The 26,806-nt window shown below is 42.7% G+C and overlaps 1 protein-coding gene across 7 annotated transcripts in view; it reads right to left on the bottom strand.

The window, feature by feature from the left end:
- LOC120952233 (myb-like protein Q) overlaps positions 1–26,806 on the bottom strand; it is an 82,296-nt gene that overhangs the window by 48,765 nt on the left and 6,725 nt on the right. For all 7 annotated transcript variants that reach the window (XM_049607190.1, XM_049607191.1, XM_040371455.2 and 4 more), the window contains exons 3-4: positions 12,772–13,411; positions 12,513–12,677 (exon numbers count right to left, since the gene is read on the bottom strand). In XM_049607190.1, coding sequence (XP_049463147.1) covers positions 12,513–12,677; positions 12,772–13,002 — 396 coding nt within the window. In that variant the 5' untranslated portion in view covers positions 13,003–13,411. The remainder of the gene's footprint in view (positions 1–12,512; positions 12,678–12,771; positions 13,412–26,806) is intronic.

A 26,806-nucleotide genomic window follows, 5' to 3' on the forward strand; every position in this document is an offset into this window, starting at 1 on the left:
TATTTCCAATCACAAGATTCTGCAGCAACGTTTGAGCCACACGCTACATTTATGTAATAACTCGTAGATTAAAACAACTATAAATTCAAGCAGTCAAGATCTTTACTTTTCACACAACAGACGTTGTCAATCTAGGCATCTTAGGCCTCAATCGATGAAAATGTATCGGCAACTTTTGGTCAATGACTGTAGTTGCAATCCCGTAATTTCACTGACTGTTAGTTCTACTTATGTTATGTTAATTTTATAGTAATGCCTAACCTAAGAAAACCTAATACAACCCTCAAGGGAAGGAGACGCAAATGAATGAGTATAGACGTTATTAGACTTATTCCTAGATACTAGCAGTAAATAGCATGGCAATCAATGACCTGCGTACACGGTAGCATGACGTGGCAAAATTGACACCTTTATTTAGGGATCCAATTTTATATAAAACTCAACAATTTGCTGAACAAATCATATCAATGAAGAAATTTTACTTAAAAATCATATCTTAAGAATCTTATGTTTATGAGCTATAGATACGTGTTTTTGCTTAGGTCAATTTCAATTGCAGATGTAAGTGGCACAGTCAAACGGACAACTTTGGTCTGGGTTTTGCAAAAAAAAGTAATCACTCAAGTAATTAAAACAAAGATGGGTAGAGTAACAATTCTAAACCTTGGTTTTATTATTTTTATACAGACTTTGAGCATAGCAGCTGAACATAATTCCATTATGTATATTTATTTATATTTTGCAAATTTTCTATGAAATTTGTCAACTATATCGATTTATGTTTCGCATATACCTTGTCTACATTTCAGCTCATTGCGCACTGAAACCAGTTCAACTAAGAACACACATTTGAAGAAGCAACACACAAAAAAGCATCAACCTGCACTCAAACCTCGGGGCCGAGACAGCCGAGCCGAAGTTTATTGAACCGGAAGACTGGCAACCGCCAAGCCGCGATCATTAGGATTGGATCGTGCTCGCGGTTACGGTTTGGCTTGGGCCGGGCGAAAGATCGCGAAAATGAATGGCAAACTACATTCATATATGCAAAATGGAAAGCTAATTCTTTGCCTTCATTACAGGTTGGTAGAGCTGAGCTGTGAATAGCGATCTACAAGCGGATGAATAGGAGATCTACAAGAATTGAAGCAATTGCCTTTGCCATTAAATTGATTCTGTAGTACACGTGTTCAAACTTCTTTTTTGTTGTATCAATACTTATCCGACATTTCAAACAACAACACAAATAATACATACATTTGCTACAATAAACTCCCCACTCATTCGTTGAAAACGTTAAAGATCTTAGCGATTGGCCACGTTTCGCATCGTTCCGCCGGAAGTGAACGTCATCAGAGCGGAAGACGTTTGCCAGCACGTTTACTTGTGTCTTTGTGCCGTTCTGGCTGCGTTCTTTGCAAATGGCAGATTAGCTGTCGCTGGAGCCAGGCCCAAACGTTCTTCCAGTGTGCTGGAACGGAAAGCCGTTACAAATATCTCCCATTGCATGTGCGTTGCAGTGAAGAATGAAAAAAAAATTCCGCTCTTGTGCTACTGAATCAGCACAGCGGGAAAGAACAATAGGAGGAGGAGCAACAAATCTTATTGTTATAGCCTAGTTCTAGTGAAATTGCGCACGTAGAAGTATTCTGCGCCATCGAGATCGAGTCGAAAAAAGAAAGAAAGATGGAGAACGATGAACAAAGCAGCGACAAAAGTCTGCAAACCCGCCGGTTGGTACTGCAGTTGCCATCAACCGCCGCTGGAGCTTCGTGCGCTCGAGAGCCGACGCGTCGCTGTTGCTCCGCTTGATCGCTACACGCACACGCAACCAGCAAGAGCAACACACACAAACACACACGCACGCACGCGTACGTATGCGCGCGGGAGCCAGACGGCAGCCGTCAAACACGTTTGACGCTGGCTTTGAATATTTAGACCTTGAACCTTTGATGCCGGCAGCGCGCAACAACCTCGCGCGGTCGAGTGCTGACGCTTCTTTTGCCTGAATTGGCACAGACGACGGGCGTGTGAGTGTGTGGTCCGCGGCGGCTCAGACCGCCGCAGATATGTGTGTGCGAGTTACCGGGGCCCGGCCTGCCTGCCTAGTGCGGTAGGTTGAATGTTCGGTCGGACTCCTCTGTATGCGCCACCGGCTTGTGCTGCCCAACGAAAGCGCGATGGATCGGGATTTAATGATTTTGTTTGCACATGCTTTATACAAAACAAAATGGGAGCATAATCTACTAAATACTAAAAGTTTAAGGTTGTTTATTAATGACCTAAATTTGAAAGATTTTTTGATAAGTGAATTAATGTTGAGACATATTGACACAACGTTTCTGTGAGTTTTTGGTACTTTGGTACGGTACTCATGGATCACCATTTTCAAAAAGTTTGGAACAATGTCAGTATATCGTGAGACGAATCAGAAAATAGTCAATATATTGTAAGAATTGGTTTAAATGTAAGAATTGGTTGAAAAAAAAAGTGGAGCCAAGTCGGAATGATTTCGAAAAAAAATTTTTTGAAAGATTCGTAGGAACCTCTGTAATATGGATATTTTACTTCTTTTCAGGGCACCAATACCAAAGTTTAACACACAATCTCCGCAACATAAGCAGCGATCAACAGATTTCAGTAAACAATAAAAGTGTATCATCAATCCATAGTCCCACAACTCAACAGTACTACCACGTGGAGACTAAGATGGTCCCAAAACGAACGAATAGAGCAAAACAGCAACACGGTTAACAGGCGAAAGCAATAAACATAAAAATAAAGAATAAAAATATACAACTTCTGTACAGTGCAGTTGCTTGTGCATCCTGCTGAGCACGGTGTGTATGAATGCGCATTCATCCCCGGCTGCAGAACATCGCTTGCGCAACGAAAACGCGAACTCGCGAACCAGCGGACACACGCGGACGAAGTGCAATGGAAACGAGAACGAGCTGATAAAAGTGAAATCATACGAAACTGCACCACGGCCAAGATCCAGCAGGAGTAGCAGCAAACAGTATCTAGGTGGGGTGGTCGTTTTGGCACAGCGTATAACAAGCAAGCAAAGCAAACAAGAACGTCTTGAGCACATCAACATGTAGCGAGATATGTGCTTGTTGCAATCCCTTGCACCCATTGCTACCCACAGGAGAAGACGCCAGACACATACACACGGCGTGCAAAAAGAAAGACATGGGGCGGCAAACATGAAAATAAAACGACGGGCTCGAGAATCAAACAGTGAGAGTGTTACAAATCCCTTAGCGTCTGTACATGAAGGAGGAGGGGGCGGTAAGACCCGTACTATCGCACAGTCCCTTTTTCACCTGCCCACACTCTATGTTTCCCTCTCCGTTGTCTATGCCTTTTTGCTTCGTTTTATAGATTCATTCATAACATAACATTCAATCCAATCCAAATTGGCGTGTGTAAGCGGGCTAGTGATAAAGTAAGTAGGTAAAGTAAGGCAATAATGTGCTGGACGGTTGATAAATCCCTCAAACCGACGGGATTTTCTCCGGCAGTCTACAGAGGCGCCTCTTTAACGGACAATACATTTCAAATGATCTGGCCGTTATGTGGTATTTGTGTTGGACAAATGACAACGTGTAGAAGAAGGATGTTCCTCAATTCCGTATTCTTTAAATAAATAAATAAATAAATAAATAAAAATTCACACTTCACGTTTTGGTTATTCAAAGTTTTGCAAAAACCTTGCATAAAATTAGATTGGAATAGCTGAACAAAATATATACATAAACAAAAAACATGTGCGGTTCATATAAATTGTATAAGCTTAAGTTTAGGTTTGCCAGATGCATTGCTCCAAAGAACACTAATGCCTGGTTCACCAATTTAATTGCAATAAAAGAAATTAAATCTAGGACAAAAGGACAGTTCTTTGTTGAAAATACCGGGGTGCTCAATCTAACACTTAGCCCCATGGAAAAATCATTCCGCTTAACCGATTTGTTCCAAGAATCAGGGATGTAAATACAGAAACACCAAGCGAGATGCTGAAGATTCTGCTTCATTCAAAGATACACCCTGACGGAAACCAAGATACAGATCGAGTAGTAGAAGTAGTAGTAGTAGTAGTAGGTTTATTGATTTTCTCCTCATTGGTTTTCCTAATTTTACTATTGGCTTTGCCGATTTGTTGTTTTGATAGTTATTTGCCTTTAAATTTTCTAGAGAGGAAAATAAAAAAACCCCCCGCAAAAATATTTTTGTTTCTGGATATAGAACGATATTAACAACAATATCATAACAATCACGCAGAAATAACAAAATACACAGAACTTTTAAATCAAAGTTTGTCATAAGATCGTTTTTTTAATTGTACATCCGTTTGCAATAGGTAATTTAATGCAAAATTGTTAACAGTGATGAAATTAAAAGAAAACATCAAGTCGTTTATATCTAAACAAGCTTACAGCTTCTCTTTAAAATTATTTTGTTTTTAATCTTCAATCATTAACCTCAATTCAAAGATAAAATTCAAATTAAGAACTCCATTACATTACGCATAATCTCATAGAAAGGTATTGCTGGTAGCGATATTCAACATTTGCTCATGGAATTTGCTAGTCGATAAACATGATAAAAATAGTAACACATTGTGCAATTGAAACCTACGGCCTCAAAAACTCCACGTAAAATAAATCAAACCACCGCTATGCGGCACTTGCTGATGAAAAGGTAATGTCTCAATGTTGTTGCTTCCTTTCGAGTGTTTGGATGCGATTTCTTTACTATTCCAACCGGCTGCCTCAATCGTATAAACTTTATAATGCGCTTGTAATGCAAAATTTCCCATTCTCCAATTAATATTATCTGGGAAAAGCCACATAAAAAATCAACAATTTCCAATAGCCCATCGTAAAATTGAATTACAGGCCCGCTTCGAAGTTTGGATCAGTTTTCTTTTGCATGTGTGTGTGTTTTTTTCCAATAACACACACACACACCTTGGTCCCAATTGCCTGCGCACTGAAGATGCGACCCGGTTTCGCGTCTGCCCGCGTCTTCGCCGATCGAACGTGGTGCAGCTGAAGAAAATCGACCAACACCTGCTGCTCACCGACGTGTGTGCTGCGCAGCCAGCGCAGAAAGAAATCTTGATTGGATGATCGATTTGGAAGATGCCGGGCGAACCCCATATGCTACCATATGCTGCCATGGTACGCGGTACACGTTTGGGAAAATGGCAGCAAAGACGTAAGAAAAGAAAGAAACAAAAGCACAATCACCACACCGATGTGCGCCTTGCTTTCCACTCGCTGGTCACAACAACGGCGTCTCCCTGCCGTGTGGTCGGCCAGGTCTTCAACTGCAATAACCAGTCAACCACGGCCCGTTGTACACGCGTCACTCGGGGGCTCTGTCTCAGCTTCACCCCATCTCCCCGGTTGGCTCCGCCAAAACGTATCCACGGACAAACGACGTCCAGATGGTCGTGGTTGCGCGGTGGAAGAAAAGCACTGCAGCAAGAGGGCTAAAACTGCCACGAAGGAAGAGCAAGTGCAGCCCGCAAAGAGACTGTGAGTGAGAGAGGTTGCGGCATTGCATACGCTTGTACCTTGGTTTTTTTTTCTTTTCGAAGAATGGGGCACCTTTTGGGGCGTTCTGCACACTCGCACTGGTCTCATGATCTACAGTTCCAGATTCCGGTGCGTGCGAGCATCCCTCGAGCATGTACACGTGTTTATACGTGTGAGTGACGACAAACGGTATATACGCATTGGCCTGTGCAGGGCAAAACTGAGGCTTGTTGCAATTCAATTAGCTTTCGGAAATTGTGGCAGAAACCCTGCCACCAACACGCATACACACAGAGACAGCAACACCCCAGAAGCCAAGGGCATTTGGGCTGGGGTGATCACGAAAACCACGTCGTCTTAATTCCTCGTTGACGGCGATAAAGCTACGCTTTTGCTTTCCCAAATATTTAAATATTTTTCCCATATGCCCGGGACCGAAGGATCACGACCGGTCCCGACCGTTGTTGTTACCTGGCCGTGAGCAGGACACAATCTGCTGTCTCGCTTCTGTACACGTGATCACGGAAGGGAATAAGGGAATGCTTACGGGAAGGGTAGAGAGGATGGATGAAAGCTAGGACAAGGTATCACACACCACACACACACACACACACACACAGGGTCCTCCTCGAAGTAGCTTTGCTACCTGTTTTAAAACGGCTCAGAGGATCCCGTTTCACCAGATTCCCGAGACGACGGTGACGGTGCACATGTTTATGGAACTGTTATATAGTTTGGGACCGAAATACCTTGCCCGTTTTTATGGGTGTTTTTTTTATACATAACATTTCAGTTAAAATGAGTAATCGAACAGCTTTGGTAGAAAAGATTGGATTAATTTGGTAACTTGAAACAAGCCAAGTCTCAAGTCAAGTCTCAACTCGAATACCATTTTAAATGTCGTCCAACGCACGTTCGCATATTAAACACTGGCTGGCTTCGAATTAGATCAGTGGCAGGTATAATGTGCCACTGCCAAAAAAATATCCCCTCCGTTGCTCTTATTAACACTTCACGCCCCTTATTCCTGCCCTGTTAGGTCGGTTTGTGCATGTTAGCGCGATCACTCCGAACAACAACAAAAAAAAACTATCCAAACGCGACAACGCGTGTTGGCGGCGGTGGCAATCACGGGCCCCCGCCATGAATTTTGGCAGCTTCCTGCGCGCTCTCTCTCTCTCTCTCTCTCCCGATCGTCCCGCGCCTGCCTGGGCTACCAAACCACGGAAACAGCACCATTGCACGCACACACTGACGTACACTGGAGCCCCGACACTTCCCAAAAAGTAAGCTTATGTAGGTTTAGGTTTTCTTTGCCTGTAACATGTAGTTCTGCTGGTGTTGCTGGTGCCGCTGCTGCTGCGCCAGCCATGATCGCATTCTTACAGCGCGGCTGCTAGTGCTGGATCGCCATTTTGAATTCGTGGTACGAGTGTGAGAGCGAGAGAGCGAGAGAGAGAGGACGCGAGAAACGTGATCGCGGGAAGAACGGGGAGATTTTTTTTATTCGATTCTCGGTAAAGGGATGGATGATGAAATAGAACCCAAATTTCGTGTGTATTAAAGGAAGTTTATGGGAATTTTTGCTTCGCCATGCCCGTAAAAATCCTTTTAAATGTATTTTCTGTCGTCTTACAACTTCTTTACAATAAGAATCTTGTTGTACCAATGAGCTTCTACTACATTCTATTTGAAATATATTTACCTTTCACTGTGTCACGTTGCAAAACACAGATTGGAGTCAGCAACATTCGCTTCCCCCCAAAATCAATCGGCCAATTGTTGCTGCTGCAATGTCCACTCACAATCCCTACGACACCACCTGCTTTTATTTTCCTTTGCCTCTTTTCTTCAGTCCGGTGTCAATAACAAATGGATCACTTGGTGGGCAGAACGCACCTGCCGTAAATTTACAATCAAATCACCCAGCGACGACGATGACACCCCGGCTACCGCACAGAGCACACGGTTTCGCGAGACCTGTAGCGCGCTTTTCGGGGGCGCGTAGGGGCCACGTAGTTCCAGCACGCGAACCAAACACACAGCAAAAGCCAGGGATAAATAGTTCAGACCACTTTCACACACAGCCGGCAATACGGGCACCACGCACAACAACGTCGCAGATTTCACGTCGTCGTGGTCGTCGTCGTGCCGCTGTCACTTTGTCGATCTTTTTTTTTTGTGTGCACTTGACTATTATTGAGTGTTCGACCGGTGGACACAACCAAAACGATGAGTCGGATGTGTAGGGCTCATAGTAAGGTTTCTTTACGATAGGTTCGTTGTGATTGAATCTTACAATATTGTTTGTACGTAGGTTTTAAAATGTTTTTAAAGCTCAAAAATGTTTGCGTAATTTTATGCAAAAAAAAAATCGTTAGAACATTTGCTAAATATATGAGTGAGGTAAAAGGGGGGGATGCCTTTCTTTAGCACTATTCAAAACTAAAAAAGTAAAAAAAAACAATAACAAATTAAAAGAAGAATTTTATTTATTGAACTAAACCGAAGCAAGTAGACGAGCCCTCTTTTACGATTTTATATATTTATTTTTTTTAATATTTAATTAATTATCAACTGTTATTTCAAAAAAGCAATCAGAATTAATTAAAAAAAATCCAAGTTAATTAGGGAAGTAAAGATAAAACTAATAAAATATCTCACAACACCCTCGCATTACCACAATAAGAATCTCAAACAGACATTCCAATTAGAATCACTCGATCACACCCCGTCCTCTTGTAGGGGTGAGGCAAAGCTTTCGGCTAAGGGATTAACAAACAAAAACATACAAACAAACAAAAGCTCACACCGTATTTAGCCGATCAGGGGAATTGGGGATGAACTGCAGGCTCGATGCAAAACACCAACTGCTAACACGTCACACGTTTTCGGCAAAGCCAATCCGGGAGCCAAATATCTCTGCTTTTTGCCTCTGAAAGACGCGCGTGTCCACACAGCAGACCACAAGCTCACGAGCGCACTGGGTGCAAAATGAATGAAGAACGAATTTTTCGCACAGCGTCGAATGATCGATCTCACCATTTAAAACACGCACACACAGCGTCCGGCGACCTGTTTCGCTCCCTTTCCGGCACACACGCGGCACCGGGCACTGTTTGTCTCGCTTGCTTGTGCAATCAAGAGCACAGCGTGGAACGTGGTCGACGTGAACAATGACGACCACGGGGAAATGACGATGATGATGATGATGCACCGGCTGCTTGGTTGGGTTAAGGGAGCAGCACCATCACACACAAGGAAATAAAACAAAAACAAAAAATCACCAAAGCCACATGCAGACAAGAAGTTTTTTATGCTGCGTCTCTCTTTCTCCCTCTCTCTCTCTCTCTCTCTCTCTCTCTTGATTGTCTTTCTCTGTCACGCTTAGTCGGCTGTCCCGCTCTATCTTTCATCCCGCTTCGCCCATGTCGCGCGAACCTTTTCCACTATTTGCAATGATACTGGATAGTGAGCTGGGGGAGACGGTCATAGGAAGGAATCCATGAATGGGATGTCAATAGGGAAGGTTCTGTGATGATCTCCACATTTTAAAAAATCTCTCCACACAACACACACACAAACGAGCATGTAACATACGTTGAGAGAAGTTTGGTACGGTGAGAGCGCGCATGCATGCATTGCGAAGAGATAAAAATGTACACATACATGTTTTCCAAACGTCACGTACAGCCACGCCGGAAAACCAATAGATTTTACGTCAGCAAACAGCGATTCACAACATAAACCTGCTAACTGGTAGATGGAGCAAGAGAGAGAGAGAAATTGAAAGCGAGAGAGAAACCATCTAGAGAGCTTGTATAGAATAAAAGAAGCATAAAACAGACATCAGAAGCCGGTACAAAACCAATTGCATGTAAATGCCCATGGTCTTTCTTGACCACACAGCTACATCACATCTTATTGTACACACTCGCGCACACACACACACAGTCATACAAAATGGCACAATCAGAGCGAAAAGTGGATGGTAAGAAGAACAGCACGCACGAGAAACAAAACGAACTGCCGGTAGCAATAAATACCGGCTCGAAAACGCGACGAACGGTGGCATTGGATAATACATAATTTTATTTCCGATTCAATCCGTGTTCACGCTTATATGCCCCTTTAGCGTGTCTCTCGCGCTATGTACAGTGGCAAGTTTGCATTTCTTTTTCTTCTACTTTGGTTGTTGCTGTCGTTGTTCTTGCCCCCTGCTTTGTCTTACTGTCTTTCACTCCTCCGTGCATCGGTTAATCGGTTCGTTCACTAGAGTAGAGAGCAGTCAGCACCAGCTGCCTGTAAGCACCAGCTCTAAAGCAACGCAATAGTGTAGGCAACAGAGCGACACGACGAATGTGCCAGTAAGCACAGACTTCAGAGTTTGCGCGAAACGACGAACCTCACTATAGCGGGAACCAGCGATGAAGCTTGTGAGCTTTCGAAAGCTCTACGGGAAATAAAAAGCAGTCGGTTTCAATGTCAACCATACCATCTCAGCTATGTTTTGGCGGTGAAAGACACAGTGGAAAAGGTACACAACAAAGTAAGCTACGATAGGCGCGTAGCTAAACAGAACACGGGTGCAGCGTTCCCTTTCCCAAACCCCTGCGCTTCTTATCCTCCAATGGTTTTGCGTAATTCGAGCAGATGATGATGCCACTTCTTGACATAAGCGCACCGAAGTGCGCAACAGCTGCTTCTTTGCTCACTTTCTCATCTCTATTTATTGCTTTCTCTTCTTCCCGCTCTACTGTGTCGAGCCCATTCTTACCGCGTGCAACCGCGGTGGGGAATGTTTGTGTTTTTTTTTTCTATCACTTGATAAAATACATGCGAAACGCCTCACCGCCAGCCCTCGACTCGCATGACACGACACAAGGTAGAGTTAGGACGTGTTGGGATTTTTATTCCTTTATGACTGCGTCGTTCGCTGGCTGATTTGAGTTTGATTTGTGTTTACCATCTCCATCACCACTAGGCATGTGTGCGGTTGTGTGAGAGGTGCTAGAAGCCGATTGGACATATGCTCATTTGCACACTCGCCGTCTGTGCCTGACGATGACACACCGGCAGTGGCCGTTGATGAGGTGTGCGGTGGATTTCATTTATTGTGCTGTTGGTGCTTCTGTGGAGATGTCAATGACACGGCGACACCGGATGGTGAAGCTAAGGCATTGCTTAGAAGAAGTAGAAACAATTCTTAGCATGCGTATTTAGTCAGCATCGAATGTCCACCAGTCACCATGTACGAAGGCGGTGAAAAAAGTGTTACTATTTTTGAAATTATGGGTTCTATCCCTATCTCAAGAATAAACAAATCTAATTTCAATCAAAGGCATGAAATAGGACACTTTTTTGACCAGTTTTAAAGCATATTAAACGCATGGTATCAAGGTTTCCATGTAAGCTTTAGATTTAAAATCTAAAAATGACGATATGAAAAGGAGAAGTAAGAATTAAGAACAAACATGGAAGTTGGTAACGAGCGAACGGCAAATCTATTGCTTATTTGCAAAAGACTAACACCTGCGCGTAACACGATCAAGAAGCAACATAACACCATGTCAATACACGGTTTGCTTTCTTACGATACGGTAGAAAAAAAAGCAAACTTAAGCAGCTGAATAATAAAGAAAGCCAAATAACGATTGCTTTCGATTTCTGCCGCCAACTGTGTTTAAGGCGATTATCGACCACATGCAAATGACTCACTGGCCGTTCACTTTTGCTTCAGAATGATTCTGATTCCGGTTTTGAGTTTTCGAAAAATATTAGTATGCAATTTGTTTTTATGAAAATCATTCGATATTAAGCTGTGTTGAAATTCTATTCCGAAAATAATATACCTCAAAGAAGAAGAAAAATTGCATAAAATGTTCTGCATTCTGCTTCTATGTTTATAACACTTTCAAGCAATGTTTATGCGACCAGTGTTTTCGCTGCAACATATATGTAGCACAGTTATGTTCGCCTCTTTTCGCCCTATCCAAGACAACACTCACCGTCAAAGCGGAAAAGCGGCAAAACTGACATACGTGTAGTACGCTGCTAGTGCCATCTAGTGAGAGTTTAGAGAGTTTTGAACTGAAAGCTTGAAGTAAGCTTTTCGTTCAATCTATAAGCTTACTTGTATTTGTGATAGCGAAACATGAACATTTGTCAGGCTTCCACGGCATTTCATCCTCAATAGTTATTCATCACCGATAGAGCATGTGGTGCAGAGATAGGGAGGGACGGTTTTTGCCTTTGCAAGTTACCATTTCGTATGAATCGATAAGATAGTTCTTAAGATTTTCGCACGGAAGGATTAACGGCTTCAATACGAGGTTGTAAGATCCTGGTAAACATTACAAATAATAATATAATAATACTACAGATGTAAACAACTATTGACATTCTATTTCATTAGACACTTTAAAGAGGGTGAATAATTAATTTCCATGGCATTGCGGAATTAATTCACCTCTGAAACTTTTATTATCATTCACAATTACTCGTTCCGCGGGAATCTGTTCCCTATATGTCAGAAACTGAATATTGGTTACAAATCTGAAAATGTCCAAAATTTTAAGCATATTTGAACAAAAATTTTGTTCATAAATCATAAAATATCCTGGTATATTAAATACTTTAAAATCCTGTCGTCGTTTGCCTGAAGCTATATTAAACTCACTGAAAGGGCCGTAGATCTTAACTACAAGACTATGTTACGATACAGTACAACTAAATACGCCAATGTGTACGACCCCTGACAAGAGGTTGCCGACAAGCGTCTTGCATTATTCCAAAGGATCGATCTCGTAGTACTGAATTCCGAGGGTTTATTCATGTAATTGGCGCATATTTTATAACGAAAAATCTCTTCCCACCCGAATTAAAACTTTATCTACTGAACCTGGCACATGATCATTCATTTGATGTAGAATCAATCCTTTACATAAAAGGACGAAAAGGACCTACCTGCAGCTCTGCCTCGGATACATCGATTTCCCCGCGGTACACGAACTCGATGATGAACTGCAGATCGGAAAAGCATATATCGGCCGGCAGTATGATGGTCGGATGCTTGCACGGGTTGTCCAGGAGAATTTTTTGAAAGTACGCCGAACACGCCGACAGAACCACCTGTTGCGAAGTGAGAGGAGGGCCATAGGCAATGAATTTCATTTCGGCACACTGCCGGGCTCGGGCCGCAGGGCAGAACAACCGACCGCCTTACCTTGTGCGCCTTTAGTGAGTTGTATTCGCAGGCTAGCGTAACATCGACGAAGGATTGTGACTCGAGCAGCTCGTGGAACACGGACGTCATGTTTGACTGGTAGTTGTTCCATCTTAGACTAAAATACTGGTGCGACGACCGGGCACCCTTCGAGTACGGTGACGTCGCTGGATATGTGGACGAAGGTAAATGCGTCGGGGCGGGTCCCGCTGATGCTGCTTTGGTATCCATGGTTTTGATTTGTTACTTTGTTATTAGCTTTTTTCTGCCTTTTCTGCTTTTGGTTTGGCTTTGCAACGTTTGCTCGTTTGCACCGTCCCTTGATTTGTTTTGTTTTTTGGTGTCAGTTGCAAATGGTTTGCCTTTTTGTATGCTTCAATGTTTCTTTTTTTCCTTGCACCTCTTCTTTTTCTAGGTTTGCTATGCAATTTCGCTAAAAAGTGTCTTACAGACTGACTATTTCTTTACTTTGTATGTATAGTTTTGTTTTTTTGTTTTGTGTTTTTTTTTTTGGTTTGACTACGTATTTGACTAACTGATTGTTGGTTTCGTGGGTAGAATGGCTTAGATTGACTATCTAGTTACCACCGTGCACTTACGAAGGCGTGCAGCCGGTAATGATTTATGGCCTTAAGGGGAGCTGAAAATAAATAAAGAAAAAAAACAAATTAGAATTGCAACACAATTTAAATTAGCAATATTAGCATGTTTTTCCTTTTAATACTTAGTTTTAGTACATTCAATGTTTATTGGGAAGGCTGTGTAATTTAGTTTAAGCTTTTCAAATCCATTCTTTGCATGGAGAAAGAACTTGAATGATTTCTTAACATTTTCAAATATCTTTTGCAATGTATTATCTATATTATATTTATTCAAAAAATTGACCAATAATAAAAAAGCCCTTTTTTATACGGCACACACATTAAAAGAAGAAAGCACTAGTGTTTTCCCTTCGAACATGGCAAAGAGAGCATGGTTTTCAAACGCGCTTCCCACATCTTCTCACATGTGTGAATTCGTATCGTGCTTTCCTACACGGCCTAGAACGTCAGCGAATAGATAAACAGCGAATGAAATAGCAACCGAGGAAATCTACCATTCCGACCAGCGCGGTTCGCGTTCCTCGGGTGGCGGGGACGGGCATCGCTTTACCTTGCCCCCATGTGTGTATACAAGACCTTAAAGGTGCCAAAGCAAATAACGCGCTGCATTAGTAACTGTCAGCCGCTTGGTGGTGGTAGGTTAGTGCAAGTATACCATTACTATTTGCCACTGGAAATACCAACGCAACGGCAGCAAGGAAGTTGCCGAGGAGAGACAGTTGTTTGCCTTGCAATTGGGTGGGACAGCACTTTTATTCTACATATTACTCACAAAACGCCCTTATCTAAATCAACATGGTAAACATGATGAGGATACTAATGGAAAATAGTTTTCTGAAAGTTTTCATAAATAAAGTGATAGATAAAGACAAATTCAAATTTTTGTTTCGTTTAGAATAAAAAGTAATATATTATTTTCATAAAATGAAAATACTGTTGTTTGTTCTTTACATTGTAGAAAACCTCTCAGTCCAATTACGATTAACATTTTTAGTCTAAAATGCAATGTAATCCAATTTGAATCTCATTCATTTTCTTATCGACATTTGTTTGCAGTCCACTTGTACTTATCGTGAGCACAGCATTGTTTGAGATTTGCCTTTGCCCATATCAAATCAACTTTTGCTACGTTTAAAGTTGAACGGTGTTTCTACAGACTTTTTTTTCAAACATTTCCTACTTTTTTCACTGTACGTTTCTATCGTTTCTTTCGGCTCTGCTTTGCGGAAACAAAAATATAGAACGACACCCACACCCAACATTCCATCGACCATTCCCCCCACTTGTGCACACACACACAAACACAACCTTGCTTTACTGACCATCATTTTCGTTCGCTCATAAATAACAAGCTCACGCACACAACCATTTCGCCCGTCGTGGCATTCCGCTTCCGCGAAGCGCGAATTTCACAAAACGAGGTGCATTAGAAAAAAACACAACAACGCACACACACACGCACATCTAGTTAGAGAAAGAGATAGCCATTTGCCGGCGAAAGTAAGACAAAGAGACAGGATGGAGCACGAGGTCGACGAAAAACAGCATGTTTTTTTCGCTCTTTATTTTTAACCATCGTTCGCGCCGTCCGGCAGCTGTGTTGCTCTGTGCGTGTTTTTTCTTTTGTTTTATTATTTTTTTTATAACATTTTGCATTTTTTTCTTTGTATTCTCCCCCCGTGCTGTGGCTCCCGGCTCTTCCCATTGCGAAGAGAGTTGCTCTTTCTTGGAGAGAAAATTTCGCTCATGAAAGCGCAAATTTTCGCTATTTTTAAATCCCACAATTGTTCTCTGTCTCTTTCCGGCTGTGAGTGCCAGTTCGTGGTTGATGAGTGCCGTTCGCAAGCCCTTTTCGCATGCCACTGTGGTACAACCATACCCGTCTCACTCTATCAAACATTTCTAGTTAGAGTGAGTGTTGCAGTCTAAAGGTAAGAAGAAAAAAATCAACAATCACAAACTCTCTTCTATCTTCCGCTCGCGGTACTAAACTCGTGCTCAAAATAGTAGCAGTGAGCGCAATTTGTTGTCTCTTCTGCGAAAAGTACGAGCTTTGGTGCGATAAAACTCGTATGGATAATGGTTGCGATTGAACAGCGAATAAAGATGGTTTAAAACAACAAAATAGAAAACTTGGCACCAAATAAAAAGGCTTTAACAAAACCGAATTACAGTGAGCAAGTGCACCAAGTGAAACACCCAACACCCCAAAAAACAAACGACCAACAAGACAAAAATATACTCAAAGATAATGGCAAAAAATACCCTTCCCCCCGTACTCTCTCACAAAACGGCGAGCAAAACAGATGCTCGCACCCATACATTTACAGCGCGAGAAGGGCGCTTGCCGCTCTCCCAGCCAGGGCATTTGATGCGGGAGGGGTGGACGTACTAATGAAACAGCAGCAGAGAGGGTAGCCGAACAAAACGAAGAGAAAAAAAACAGTATCAACACATCGACAACAACATCAGCTCACAGCCCGATCGTCGTGTCATGTGCTGCGCGCGAACAGAAGCGAATAAATAAACATGCGAATAAAAACAAAACTGATAATATATTCCAACCCATCCGCCAACGGAGCGCGGCGCCCAAACCCTCCTAACCATGCTGGGCTGCCTCTCTGTGTGTGTGAGTGGGTTTTTGTTTGTCTCTTTCGCTCCACCTGGCTCGAGAGTAAATCATAATACACACACACGCACGCAGTGATTTTCTCGCGCGACAAAATGCTAATGTTGGCTGGGTGTAGACGTTTGCCTACTGAATGCCTGCCGCTGTTGTTGTTTTCCTTTGCCATCTCTCGATTCTATCGTTTCTAGCCTGTTGTTCCACACACAGCCCCACAGTACGTTGTTTTCGTGTCCCCACTCCCTTGTTCGAGACCTTGGTTTTAACCCATAATTTAATGATGCGAGCATTTTGTTTGGTTTGTTTCTTTTTTTCTTCTTTCCCGTGGCGTATCACGTCTTAGATGGTGATTTGTTTTTTTTTTTCTCTCTATAGCATTCCACTGCATTGAAGTGTGCACGTTCTCGTCTAGCTGCTTTTCCGTTTCTTTTTTTGCCTTCATTCGTAACACTTTATGACCATTAGCATCACAAAAAAGTAGGTTACCTTAGGTTGTCCTTCCCTTTGACGGATTTATTATTCACACTGGGAGGGGGAAGCATAACACGTTTCTTTCTACATTTACAAAATTTCAGAAAAAAAAACAATTTGATAGTATGAATATGTTTAAATGTTATTTTTTCGCTAAAAACTATCCTTCAACAAAATTTACTCTATTTTTTCACATTAAACTTACACCAACGATGGAGAAAGGCAAACCTTTCCTGCTGCAGAGCGTTCTACCCGTACGTTCAGGCTAGCAAACAGACAGATTTTTGTAAATATCGCCAGTACATGCAGCATTTGCTGTGCCGGCAGAAGTTGTTTAAAACTTCCATCCAGCCATTCGCGCAGCAGGTGTTTCGTGTCGTGTATATTTTATTTAATATGTTATACAATTTTTTGAATTTTTCTTCCTACAAACGAATGTTACCCCCCAATCTTGTCCGTGACTGATTTGTAAATAATTTTGGAAATTTCGAAAACTTTGTATTAAATCAAGCATGTATTTAAAGTTTTCTGTGCTCGCAGCAAACAGGCTGCCTGCCACACAACACCAATGTACATAGCCGCCACCATCGACTACCAGGCAGCGTGGCAAAGGGGTGGTACGAGGAAGAGTGTATGCATTTCTTTTGCAATTGCAGTGCCCTCTTCGTACCCGGGGCGAGGTAGAGGCAGGCGCTCGCAACGCCTCACTTACTTTTATTGCAACCCCGTTAGACAACCACCAGTGTATGCCATACACACAAAATGAACATTAGAAAACATTCCACCGCACGCACGCACACACATGCATGGGTACCGGGAGAGGCTCCCGCGCCTACCAAGCGCATATACCAAAAGCAAAGTAAGCGATGGAGCGATCAGACAAAGATAGCCAAAGTTAGAACAAAGGAATGTCCGTGACACCCAGCTGGCTGGGGAGGGGTGGACTAGGGCACGGCAAACGAAGTATGTGTGTGTGTGTGTGTTTGTGGCAAGCTAAAATTCGGGTAGCAACGCATGGCCTACTACAACCGTCCGTGGAAAGCAGCATGGTGCTGGGCAAGGTTTGGAGAAAAAGCGAAATTTTCCTAGCTTTAGCCATTTTCGCACCCTCCCCTTTTGCACCATTTGCACCCAAGCGCATACCTGCCCGCCCTACTGTGTGAGCCCTTTACCCAAACACACACACACATACACGCATAGCATCATTTCTTTGCAGTTTTGCACCAGCGACACCGTCGACTCTGTTTTTCAACGCTTTCACCGTCGGTTTTTAAACAACTCTCAGCCAGCATGCACGGGGCAGTAGTAGTAGTGGTAGTGGTGGTGGTAGTAGCAGTAGGTCCTTTTTCCGTGGCCGGGCCATGTGCGCCGAGCAGTGCTGTGTCGGCAGAGCGTGCGAGCGAACGGTGCAGCGCACAAGGGTGGAGAAAATAGACCCACCCGCTGCCTTCCTCCCGAACCATCCCGGCCGCCCGTCTTCTAGGAGGCAGAGCAGCGGCGGCAGCAGCAGTAGTAGTTGGCGGCCCTCTGGCACAGCTCCTCAGCCCGCTCATCCCACCCACTAACGCCGAGCCCTTCCGCCGTCCAACTAAACAGGGGCCGGTTGCTGCTGCAACGAAAAACCCGGAACCCGAAAGGGAAAGAAAATAGAGAGCACGAGAGCACGAGCGTTAGAAGCTTAGAGCCGGGGGAAGAACAGAGTGCCTGGGGAGCAACACGCATTCAACTCAACGCGCACGCACACACACACACAAACATACACACACACACAGACGCTGTGCCACTGTGTTCACCATTCGGTACCGTTCCTTCCGATTCCGACAGCACAACCGAAACCGTACTTACAAGGTGGAAATGGAAAACTGTGTTGCCAAAGCATGGGGAAAGAAAAGAGAGACAGACAAGCAGTGCGCGGCTTAGAATAAGCGAGTGCAGCGCGTGGAAGCATTGAAATAAAACCAACCAAGCACCAGAAACCGTGAACTCTAGGCCCGCGATGGCCTAGGTGGGGGTGGTGGGTGGGTGCTTGCGGGTTTGGTAGTAAAAAGCGGACTTTTCGAGGACTGTCGGAAACAGCACCGCACACAAAACACAACGAGCAGCAGCAGGCACCAGAACGGGCTGAGAGCAACCGAGATCGAACGTCAGCAGAACGGGTGTGGGTGGCGCTGCGAAGGGACGCTGAAACGCGATATAGCATATGCGATGTTGGGGTGGGGGATGGTGTTTAAGGGATGCCAGGGTAGATTGTCCAGCGAGCGCCGGGCATGGTTTGCCCGTTTCGTGGAACATAGGTGGAGCACACGATGAACTCTCCCGGCTGCCTACTACTTGGACTGCAACAACACCACTTCGTACTCCACCATTCTCCAGCGCTTCCACATTACTGCTGTCCTGCCATGCCAACATGCCAACAACAAGCTGGCTCGACGACGACGGAAGCAGGCAAACTGAAAATCTTCAATACTTTATCTTCTATTCCATTTTTACGTCACACACACACACGTACACGTTTTATTTGTTTTCACATTTCTTCCAAAAAGTATATACCTAAATGTATGTGTCTGTGAGTATCCTTTAGTATACAATTCTTCGACTGCAACCCAAAACAACAATGTGAAGAGCACAAAAGGAACGATCTTTTGGTGGGAGAGGAACAGTAAGCCAGCGGAATGCTACGTGTCCTCGTGGTAGGGAGCCGCAGTGCGTTGAGAAAGAAAGGGGCTTTGTTGTAAAAGCACGCTTTTTAAGATTACTTTTGCGTTTTCCGTTGCCGTCTAATGCTCTACCTCCCCAAAAACGCCACCGCTTCCTCCCTCACTCGTCATTTGAGTTTTCTTTTCATTATGATCATCGCCCTTTTTGCTCTTTTATTTCAAACGCACCCCCATTCTAAAGAAATGCGGCGATTGTGTGTTGTTCGTTTACATTGTAAGAAGCACTTCCTATTGTGTTCGTAACATTGTTTTGTGGGTTCTTGTAAAATTCCTATCCTCCGTAAGTATGTTTTGCAGTGGTTTTCGCATTTGTAATTTTCTCGCGACTGTACAGTTTTTTTTAACAAATTGAAAAGTGAGCATACTGAAACTAGGTCTGGTTGAAACACTCCAGAGGTAGTAATTTATGTAAAAAAATATCTTCTTTAAGAATTTGGTGGCAGGCCTTGACCGACTATGGTTGTTGGGCCAAAGAAGAAGATACAATCCTTAAACCATTTTTTTTTTTTTCAAATCCATCACTGTTTATAAACAATGTAATAATGCACCTTTAAATTGTAATGAAAATGTTACGTAGTGTAGGAGGTTTGTACGGAATTTTCAACATCATTCTAACTGTCATAGCTCAATCTTTATATGAAAAAAATACAAAGTAAGAAGAATCTCCATATTTTAATTTCTCAACATTCTACATCAGACCTAAGCTCTTTCCATGCAGCACTTAATGTTCTTGTTGTAGTTATTTGCAATTGAATTAGAATACATAAAGACAATGTGCAAAACAATCTCGCAAACAAATAAAAATAAATTAGAAGTAATCCTTCACTTCAGCGATGGCATGCTCAGTTAATCGCGCGGGTCAAAATGCTACTTTAAATAGTAGCACAGGCCGCCACCTAGTTTTTAGACGAGTTTATATGATACAAAATTGAATCGTAAGCAGTTCCTTTCACTACACTTTTTACGTTACAATAGTAAAATTATTAATGCTAAATTAATTAAAATTAAAATTAATTGTGCCAAAGGTCACTGGTATTTTCATAATATGTACTATCTAACAAAAGTAGCTTGACTTATTCATGGCAGAATAGTAAATTTTATGTTGATGTTGGTGAGATTTTAATTTATCAATATTTTTGAGCTGGCATTGATTATGAACAGCATTTACGTACGATAGTAACTCTCCTCCTGCTAATCTTCTTAGAATTCCCCTATTTATTATGGGGACCAAAAATCAAAGCTATTAGCTCAACTGCAGAAAGGAGTTTTATTATGAGGTAAAACGAATTTTCATTATTCTTGCTAACCATTTTACTAAACAACAACAGTGTGTCCAGAATGGAATGCTCAATATCAGCAAAATACACATTTTTATTTTTGTTTTAGGACTCGAACAGCGTTGTGAAATTATTATCTTCTTTGTGCATACATGCATAGAAAGATGATGGAGGGAAAGGATTACGAGGATAATGGATAAAATAACCATTGGCTTAAGCGGTCGCGACCCACATTCGGGCCGCGAGCCAACCGTTTGACATCTCTGCTCAACATTGTTTGAATATTGTTGGTAGAATAGAAACAACTAACAGATTTGCTTCAGAGGTAAGAAAGATGATCTAAATTAACTTAATTTACGCGAGCAGCATGCTTGTAAACATAAACATAAGCCCATCTAGTTAGCAAATTTATCTTCCTCTTAAATCATGCCTTTTTGCTTGATTGCAACAGCCGTCAGATTTTTAGGACTCAATAGAAATGGTCCCTGTACCCTAGGTTGAATTAGTATCAAGATCGTGTCCTAAATATCCTAAAGATTTTAAAAGTACCTTTTCAAACTTGGTTTTTACGGTTATTCATTCAAACATTGTTAATACGGGTATTCATAGCGCTTTAGTGCACTCCGTATATGTCTTTTCAAATGATTCACAGCCTATCAATTTCGTAGCATGAATCAAATAAAAAACAAGTAATTATAAATCCTTTTCCATTTCACACGAGCTACTATCATATGAACATGATTAGCCTGACTTTGCATTCACATTATTGAGCAGCTGAACAGATTCATAGGCAACGGCCAACAAATATGTTTTTAAATAGTAAAAAAGTATATTTAAAAACTAAAAAAACAGCAAGCAATAACGTCAAACAAAAACGCAAAACGAAAACAAATGCGCATTTTAAAAGCGTTTTGTTTTACGGCCAGCTGTTGTCGCAGCTATTTGGGCCAACGCATGGGGGGGGGGGGGGGGGGGGTCAAAATAGCAACAGCATAAACAACACCACCAACACTATCAAAGAGCGGCCCCGTCCCTCCGCTGTTGATGGAACGATCAAAAATATATAAACAAAAGTAAGCGCACAAAATGGATTAAACGAAAAAGTTGTCATAAAATTTGCTTCGGTGGCAGGAAAAGTGGTAGACTTTAGGAAAATAACACCAGAAAACACTGACAAAAGCGGGGCAAAAACAGGGTAATAAAGGGGATGGGAGTACACAAGCGGGCGGTAAGGCGAAGGGCTGACATGAAGTGTGCCAAGATTGCAAAAAGGAAGAACAAACAAAGAAAAGCGGCGGCGAGTGGGTGGCGTACTCATATAAAACGGGCACATGATATGGGTAAGGGAGTGCTGCGAGTAAGCATTGCAGGAAGGGACACCCACACGTACCCCCTCCCCAATGCACACACACAAACACACATGCACACATACACAGCCAAACAAACATGCACGTATGCTCCAATGAAGGAACCGGGGGAACCATATATAGGCAACAGCGGGAGGTGCCGCGAATGGAGCGCGCTGGTGTTGTTGTGTCGTTGGGCAAGACATACCCAAGTCGTTTCGAGCAGAAATCGAAGTAAACAGCAGTGGCAGCTAAAGCGGAATACTAAGAGAGAAGCGAAAACTGGCGCGTTACAGAAAGAGAGAGAGAAAGAGAAATAGCGCACACCATCTAAGAACCAGGCAAGGGAAAGGACGTAGCAAACGCGGAAAACGCGGGAGGAATCGGAGGAAGCAGCAAATTTGGAAACCCAAGGAATGTTGTGCTGCACGAACGGCCGGGTCTGATGAAAATCGTGCGGCCAACAAGGCGGCCACGAAGCCCGGGGTTCCGAAGTGGAAAAAGAGAAAAACACAGTGTGTGCAGCACAGGGAAAGATCGATCGGCACACGCGGGACGCGATAAAAGCAGACGAAGGGAAAAGGAAAATGTATTTCGGAGAAGGAACATTTCCTCCCCATCTCCATTTGCACTCTTTGCCATTTTCCATTCCCTTTTCCCCCTGGGGGAGAAAATGAAACCAAATGGAAGAGAAAGAGATTTGGATGTGCAGAACGAGCGCTGGGAAGATGATGGGCGAACCTCCCCCCCCCCCCCCCCTCTCCTCAGGAAGGAAATGCTGAAAATGGAAAAACGTGAGCAACACCAACCAACAACAGGGCGAAAAACAGGCGAGAAGACGAAACGCTCGTGGAAAATGTGTAGATCCTAATTTTCTTTTCCATTTTCCACGGTAAGTCGTCGTCTAGGTACACACACACACATACACACACACGTACACGTACATAACGTATGGGGCAATGTAGGAACTGGAACGTTATTTCCACCGGTCTCCACCATGTGAAGCTTTTCGGGTGGTCCAAACCGTGGCCGTTGGGTGTGCGCGGTCTTAACGGAAAGCACACACAAACAAAAACACACATACAAATACATTTGCTATCTTCCTGTTTTCTTGGGAGCTTAAGAAAGTCCGTACCACCCGGCAGTCGGTGTTCCCTGCACCGTAACAAAGCATGTTCTGCAGCGGTTCGCGTGTATACTATGTACAGTGCGTTTCAATTTATGCCTTCATCACATAGCTGAAAGGGAATTGGGCAGTTTAACAGTTTTGAAAGGAACGAGAACAGGTTATAAACATCATTGAGCAATCATGAAATCTTCGAAGATTGTGAATCTCGTTATGATTATTTACATGATCCATATATTGTGAAAGAGTTATCTCCAAAGGTAAAAACTCCTTGAAATGTAAACTCCTTGAAATGCGTAATACAGTAGAACGTCGATTATCCGGGGGCGGATTAACCTGCGGACGGCTTAACCGTGCGCATAAATCTGACAGCTGTTCATACGTACGGCGAAAGTTTACAGCGATATTCAATTGGGTAACCAGTTTCTTGTGCAGCTCTATAGTGTCTAGGGGTATTTTCGAAATTCATTTTTATTCATGAACAGTTGTTAAACCTACACTTATTGATTAAAAAAATATTCTACTAACGATTAATCGATTGATTCTAGGTGAATTAATAATAAAACTAGTGAATTTCATATGTTTTATATGCGTTTGACATTTCTTGGACCATTATCCGTGCAAATCGATTAACCGGCAACCGTCCGGTCCCGAGCTGCCCGGATAATCGACGCTCTACTGTACTTGCAAAAATGAAGAATATTTAAAATGTTCAACACATCTTCCATGTTTACTTTTTCATCCATTGCAACCTACGCGATCATGCCGGCCTTATAAAGGTTTGCAAGGCTAATCTGTATCCAGTTACCGAATAGCATACTCAGTAGACCACGTTCGGTGTAGTAGAAACCAACACGCCTACCACATGAGATTCTTTAACAAAATATTAGTCGTGTTTTCACAATAGTGATGGGAATAATAAAGTTTTCGTCGGAATCGATTCTGGCTAGCTCCTAAGTTTTGTGGAATCGATTCCGGATAGTAGGCCCATAATCAGTTTCCGGAATCGATTATGGAATAGCCTCCGGAATTGATTACGGAATTGGTTCCGGAATCGGTCTGAAAGCAGAATCGACTTCGAAATCAGAATTGGTTTTGGAATGTCCATAAGAATAGGCTTTTATGTCCAATGATGCAACCAGCTCAGGAATCGACTCCGAAATCGGCTTCGGAATCGGTATTAGAATCTGAATCGATTTCAGCGTCGGAATTGATTCCGAACACGGCATCGAAATCTGGTAGGTCCTATTACGAGCTCCCACCACTATTTCACAGAGTACCGAGTGTTTTTACGGAATCTAGAAGCCTGTGATGAATCTTTTTCAAGGAATTCAGACTATTCATCACTGGATGGATAACACGAATCGCTTGTTTCTTTGCTTTGAGAAGCCGAGAGAGTGTTTTTCGTGTTTGAACATATTTTTTTAATAGCTTTTTAATCCGAAATATTCGAACAGTGGTATATAGTGCATTTCTTACAATAAGATCCTGTATTGCACGAATTAGTTTGTTAAATTACGATAATTGTATCCAACGAAGATTCGTGGTATGTGAACGCAATTTTTTTTATTTTTTTTGACATTTTTTCTGTTGGATTTGGAAAGATTCGTGAAAAAAGATATGAGCAGTGTATCTATTCACAAATCTTCAAAGATTCACAAGAATACATCTCCATATTTAGAGACAATTCGTTCGACGATCAATTGTATATGCTGAGGACGTAGCTAGACATAAAATTGTAATATTCCTGGAGAAAATGATGCAAATAAAATAGAAACTATGGAAAACTTCCATCAAATGGCGATAGATGTTGTTTATTATGGTATTCATACGAAGTTATTTGGCCAAATTCATTCATATATTCTATACTTTGTCCGATTCATACTTCACAAGGACTGAATAGAAATGCAAGTGCCCAATTAAGGGTTTACGTCGCCCGAAAAAGTATTTACAGCGACCGATAACGCTTTGACGACGCCCTATTGGCTAGGTAAACCCTGTAAGTAGGCCAACATTCTACAAAGTTACTGATAGACATGACTATCTCCAATTGATCGGTTCTGTATGTATAAAATGCAGTAAGGAAAAACAGGACATTCAGGATATTCAATCTACATTCTAATCGGTCCAGTTCAAGGTATGAACTCGTGATGGACAAAGATATCAAACAACTTAACAATCATCTGTACTCCAGTTTCTTTGCTTGAGATTGAATGTATTGCATTACTTACGAAATACATGCCAAGTAGTGTATTGAATGTAAAAGTAGTCTTTGACGCACCAAAAAAATCACACAACGAATTCTCGATTAGTGGCGTTCCAAGCGGTTTTTGCCATCGGATGGTTGCTGCATGGCTCGTATCTTTGAAGGAAATCTTGTAATCTTAAGAAAAGTGCAACAAAATGCTGTATGCAACAAAATGCTGGATAGAACATACTCTTAAAGTTCGTTTGTGATTTCCATACGGTAAAAATATACATATAAATATTCGATATTCGTTCATGAAATATGCCATTGAATTCATAGAAGAATCGTATCGTGTAAATGCCAAAAGGCTGCTTTTGTACTTGGACAATGAATCGTAGAACGTTGTCTAAGTGAAATATATAAAAAAGAAATCCTTATGCGTGGAAAGCTTTATTTTCAGATCAATTTTCAGTTTCAAGTTTTTTATACCATGCACCAATGCAATTGTTTATATAAATTCTTTTTACTGCTTGTTTAAAAACCATGCACAGTATTATCGTACCCTGGAAGCGAAATGTTTGCAGCGGACTGTTGTGTGTTTTATCGCCCCATTTTCTTTCGTTGGTCCTTTCCGCCCCACTGTTCCCTTTTCCCCCGCGTTTCGCTATTTTCGCTCTCACTAGACATTGCTTTCGCTTCTATAAGCGCATAAGCCCGCCCCGTGCGTTTTCTCTGTGTTTGCCGGCCTTCCTTCCCATCGTTCGCACTACTTTTTACGGCTCATCTCACTTTGGCTCTCCCTTTCTTCCTGCGCTCAGCGGCACAACCAGCCGTCCTCCCTCCCCATCTCTCCCCAAAACATACTCGTTGTGTTTTTCCGTTTTGTTGCGTTTGACGCAATCACCGACCACCAACGTGCTTGTGTGTGTGCGCGTTTTTCTTCCTTTCCGTTAGTCGATTGCTGCTGCTGCTGCTGCTGCTGATGTTCGTTTTTGCTTCTTTCGTCCGTTCTGTGACTGCTGCACTAACCTCCTCGACCCTCCCGCCACACGCTAACTCCTTTAGTGGAATGGATCGCAACTAGCGCTATTGTGTACTATGCGCGATAAAAGTGTATAAATGCGCATTACTGGTTCTCGACGTTTCGAAACTACTATTTTCTGTCTTTTACTATTTTTGTTTTATTTTTCTTCGACTCGTTTACACTGTCCCGCTCGCACTGTTCGCTGGGGGGGGGGGGTCCGCGTGTCCCCCTTGACATTTTCCCGCTTTTCTTTCGGGCGCGGGCAGGCAAGGAAACGATGGGGAGGGCAAAAAAGAACCAAGTATGTATGTATTTTAACAACCCACACATAAAACCGGGCGCCCCGTACCACGGGCGAGAGTTGTTTCCTGCCGCTGCCTACCATTCGTTCTACATTTTCTTTTTCGTGTCTTTTTTGCCTCCCCTCCGCCCCCTTCCTCACATCAAGCGACCGAACGCCCACACCGTTTGTGACCGTTTCCTGCGGCCCTTTTCAGTGTGTTCCCTTGTGCTTTTGTTTTCTTGTTGCTTCGCTACTCGTCGTTCGCCGCTTGATCTGCGTTCGCCGCTCCAAAACGATGGAGGACACCCAGTGTGGAACCAGTGTGGAACCCGACGGCAAACGATGTGGATTTGTGTATATACATACACACACATA

This window comes from Anopheles coluzzii, chromosome 2 (assembly GCF_943734685.1).
Source record: "Anopheles coluzzii chromosome 2, AcolN3, whole genome shotgun sequence".
Classification (NCBI taxonomy): domain Eukaryota; kingdom Metazoa; phylum Arthropoda; class Insecta; order Diptera; family Culicidae; genus Anopheles; species Anopheles coluzzii.